Source organism: Sorex araneus, chromosome 2, assembly GCF_027595985.1.
Source record: "Sorex araneus isolate mSorAra2 chromosome 2, mSorAra2.pri, whole genome shotgun sequence".
Classification (NCBI taxonomy): Eukaryota; Metazoa; Chordata; class Mammalia; order Eulipotyphla; family Soricidae; genus Sorex; species Sorex araneus.
In genome coordinates, this window is record NC_073303.1 from 220,508,356 (window position 1) to 220,512,343 (window position 3,988).

The 3,988-nt window shown below is 36.7% G+C and overlaps 1 protein-coding gene across 1 annotated transcript; it reads right to left on the reverse strand.

The window, feature by feature from the left end:
* Positions 1–1,658: 1,658 nt before the first annotated feature.
* LOC105943350 (olfactory receptor 6C2-like) lies at positions 1,659–2,594 on the reverse strand. Its single transcript, XM_055127698.1, has one exon. The coding sequence runs from the start codon at positions 2,592–2,594 to the stop codon at positions 1,659–1,661; it is 936 nt and encodes a 311-aa protein (XP_054983673.1).
* Between the last annotated feature and the right edge of the window lie 1,394 nt (positions 2,595–3,988).

Consider the following 3,988-nt stretch of genomic DNA (forward strand, 5'->3'; position numbering starts at 1 on the left):
GCTGTACAGATAAATTTTAGTTTAATTCATAGTAGTCACTTGTTTCCGCTTTTGTAATTGCTTTAGTTACCAAATTAAAAAAATATAAAGACATATGCCAGTGATCTTACCACCATGTTTCCTTCTATCATTTTATAATCTTACACCATTCCTGTGTAAACAGATATTTGGATTTTATTTTTAAATCTTAGTTTGAATATTTCTCCACTGCAAATGAGATGAAGATATTCTTTACTATTCTGATTATAGTTCTTTTATTATCTAAGTGGTTGTTATATCCCATGGTACTTTTATGTTCATTTTTTGGAAGAAGTTATTTTTCAACTGAAGACTAAAGGAAAAAATGATAACAAACTATGAAAAATATTACTTAACTGGGAAGCAATATAAGAAAGCCCAGACATGCAAACAGGGGGAAATTATAGGTTCAAGTTCTTAAATTGCAATGAAAAGGGGAGATGATTTCAGATGTTGAACTGTCTTGGAGATGTGACAGTTTATGGTCTTCTGGTATATACATATTTGTTATAAGATTTCAATACCTATATGTATAGCTTCATGTTCTTGTTGAAAATATGTGTTCTAATATCCTATATAGTTAGCTGATTTTATTTAGTTTATTTTCTATCCTTTTTTCCTTCTTTTTTTTGCGGGGGGCACACCCTGTGATAGTCAGAGTTTACTCCTGGCTCTGCTCTCAGGAATCACTCTTGGTGGTGCTCTAGGATCCAGCCTGTGTCACCTACATGCAAGGCAAGCATCATACTCACTATACTATCCCTGTAGCCCAATATTATTTCTTTTCCCATATTTTTTTCTGTATTAGTTGCTTATTCTCAGATGATATGGCAATGTACTCTACACCTGGCAAGGGATTTTTTAATACCAAAGTGATTAAATTATTAAAAATAATAATTATGAAAAAATTATTTTTGGTTTTTGGGCCATACTTTCTGACCTGGCAGTATTCCAGCTACTTTATGGGTGCAAGATTTTGAACCTGGGCTGGCCACATGCAAGCAGGAGCCCTATCACTGTACTATTTCTTCATCACAGAAATAATTACTAATTTTTCCAGGTTCCTTTTAATTTTATGTACATTTACCAAAATATGTTGGTTATTTTTAAAGTCTTAGGTTTTTAGATGTTTTGTATAAGTCTAAAGTTTGCTATTTTCTTTGAGATTTTTATTTTTATGTAAGCATTTTTTTTAAACATAGACCTCTCTCTGTTTGCCCCAGACAGCATATAATAGTAAATTTTGCCATTTTGTTCATTCCTCAATTTTTGGTGTCTAAAACAATACCTGGGAGCAGGTGGTAGGACCCTTGCCTTGCATATAAGCAATTTGGATTTGATCCCAGGCCCCCACAGATTTGATCTGCTGAGGGTCACAGGGGTCGCATCAGCAGATGTCAGGATGTCAGGAGGTGCCAGGGTGCACCCAGAGGCCTGGCACACGGCCATCATTCCAGTTCTTTGAGTTCTCTGAACAGCATTTGAAATTTTAAAAAATGTGTTAACATGTTTATTTATGGAATATCTTAAAAAAGAAGATACCTCTAGATCCAGAGGAATGAAAACTTTTGAATAATCTAATTTGATTGGGGAATAGGAGATTTTATTTTACCCATTATGCTCATATATAAAATTATCTCTTACTTCTTAGAAAATATCATTATTCTTTTGATGGAATTATTGAAGGCCTCTTTGACTTGCTTGTTCCTCAGTGTGTAAATGAAGGGGTTCAGTACCGGAGCTATAGACGTTGTGAGCACTGTCACACCTTTGTTAATGGCTACTGATTCCTTGGCTGAAGGTTTGATATAGACAAAGATGCAGCTGCCATAAGTGATTGAAACCACAATCATATGGGAAGAGCAGGTGGAAAAGGCCTTCTTCTTTTGCTGCATAGAAGGGAATCTTAAAATTGTCTTGATGATATACATGTAGGACAGAACTATACACATAAGAGTTATAATGAGGGTCACGACAGCACAGGTTATAACAGTCTGCTCCATGAACCAAGTATTGGAACATGAGATTTTCAAGAGAGGAGAGGCATCACAGATAAAATGATCTATGATGTTTGAATCACAAAATTCCAGATTTAGGCCAAGGCTCAGTGGGGGGATTATAACACATAGCCCGGAAACCCAAGAACAAAGGACAAGCCTTCTGCAGACTCGGCTGCTCATGATGGTGACATAATGCAGGGGTTTGCAGATGGCCACATAGCGGTCATAGGACATGGCAGCCAGGAGGAAAAATTCAGTTATAGCAAATAAGTCTGTGAAAAATACCTGGCAGACGCAGGCATTGTAGGTAATGAAATTGTCACCTGTTGCTATGTTATACAAATATCTGGGAATACAAGCAGACGTGAATGAAATCTCCAAAAAGGAGAAATTTTGCAGGAAATAGTACATGGCTGTTTGCAGATGGGAATCCAGCAGCACGAGGGAGATGATAGTTAGGTTCCCGGTTATGCTCAGCATGTAGGTGAGAAAGAGAAAAATGAAAATCATCACCTGCAGCTGCGGGTCATCTGTCAGTCCCAGGAGAATAAATGTTGTTACTGTTCGGTTTCTCATTGTTGAATTTTGACTTCTGTTAAATCTGCACAGGATATAGAGACATTTTATCACATATTATCTTAACAGTATAAAATTTATAAGCAGTATAAAATCTATAATCAGATTTTCTTATGAACTGCAGCTTTAAAAAGTTAGAAGGAGGCAGGATATGAAAAAAGAAGCTCGGAGAGACGTGTGTGAATACATATGTATGTATGTATATTTATATTTATCTATATGTATATATAAACACATAAATGTACATATGTGTATGAATATATATGCACAAATAGATATACATACAAGAGCCAGGTAGATCAACAGGCTGAACTTGTTCAGTGTGCTGGAGACCTGGGTCCTACTATCAAATATACCCTGATGCAGCACGGGAGTAACATCTGAAGTATGGTCCAAACACATGGCCCAAACAAATAATTAAACCGGAAAAAAAATGAAAGGAAAGAAAAAATATTGAGTTTAGATGTTCTCACCGTATCACTGTCATCCTCTTTATATATTTCAGCTGTGCATCATTAAAAATAAACATGTTGACATTTTTCTTACATTATGTTTACCAGTGAAATTCTATTTTTTTTTCATGTAATGAATCCCTTTTATTCATCTCCCCTTTTTCTTCTAATGGACTGGAACAATAGCACAGCAAGTAGTATGTCTTCCTTGCACACGCAAGACCCAGGTTTGAATCCTCCGCTCCTCCTGTAGACACGACAAGCCATGGAGAGTATCCCGCCTGCGTGGCAGAGCCTGGCATATTTGATATACCCACAGCATATTTGATATGCCAAAAACAGTAACAACATGTCTCACAATGCAGATGTTACTGGTGCCCACTCAAGCAAGTTGATGAACAATGGGACAACAGTTCTACAGTGTACAGTGCTACCTTAGTTAATATACTTCAAAGATAATACAGATATAACGGATCTCTAGTTTGTTAGCTTTCTCTCTCTCTCTCTCTCTCTCTCTCTCTCGTTTTAATGTAGTTAGCATTCTTTTAATTTCTTCACTTTTCATTCTACTAATATTTACTCTGTAGGTTGATAGTCCCTGTCTTGAAATAACATCTTTCAGGTGATCATTATATTTTGAGGGCCACACCCAGCGATGATCAAGGATGTACTTGGGTACTTTGGCTCTGTACTCAGGGATCATTCCTGGCAGGGCATGGGGGACCCCAGTGGGTGCCAACACAGAGAATATGTGTTGAGCCCGTGCAAGCCAAGCCCCCAGCCTGTTATACTATTGCTTTGGCCAAATCTGATTTTTTTAAGGACTCAAAAATTTACAGGCATACATAAAACTTATATTCTCCAGATCTCAATCTCTTTCTTTTGATATTTAACTTCTAATAAAAAATTGAGTATATGTGCTTGAGCACATCCCATGTGACA

Coding starts and splice junctions, on each gene's coding strand:
- LOC105943350 (XM_055127698.1), bottom strand. CDS start 2,594: ATGAGAAACCGAACAGTAACAACATTTATTCTCCTGGGACTGACAGAT.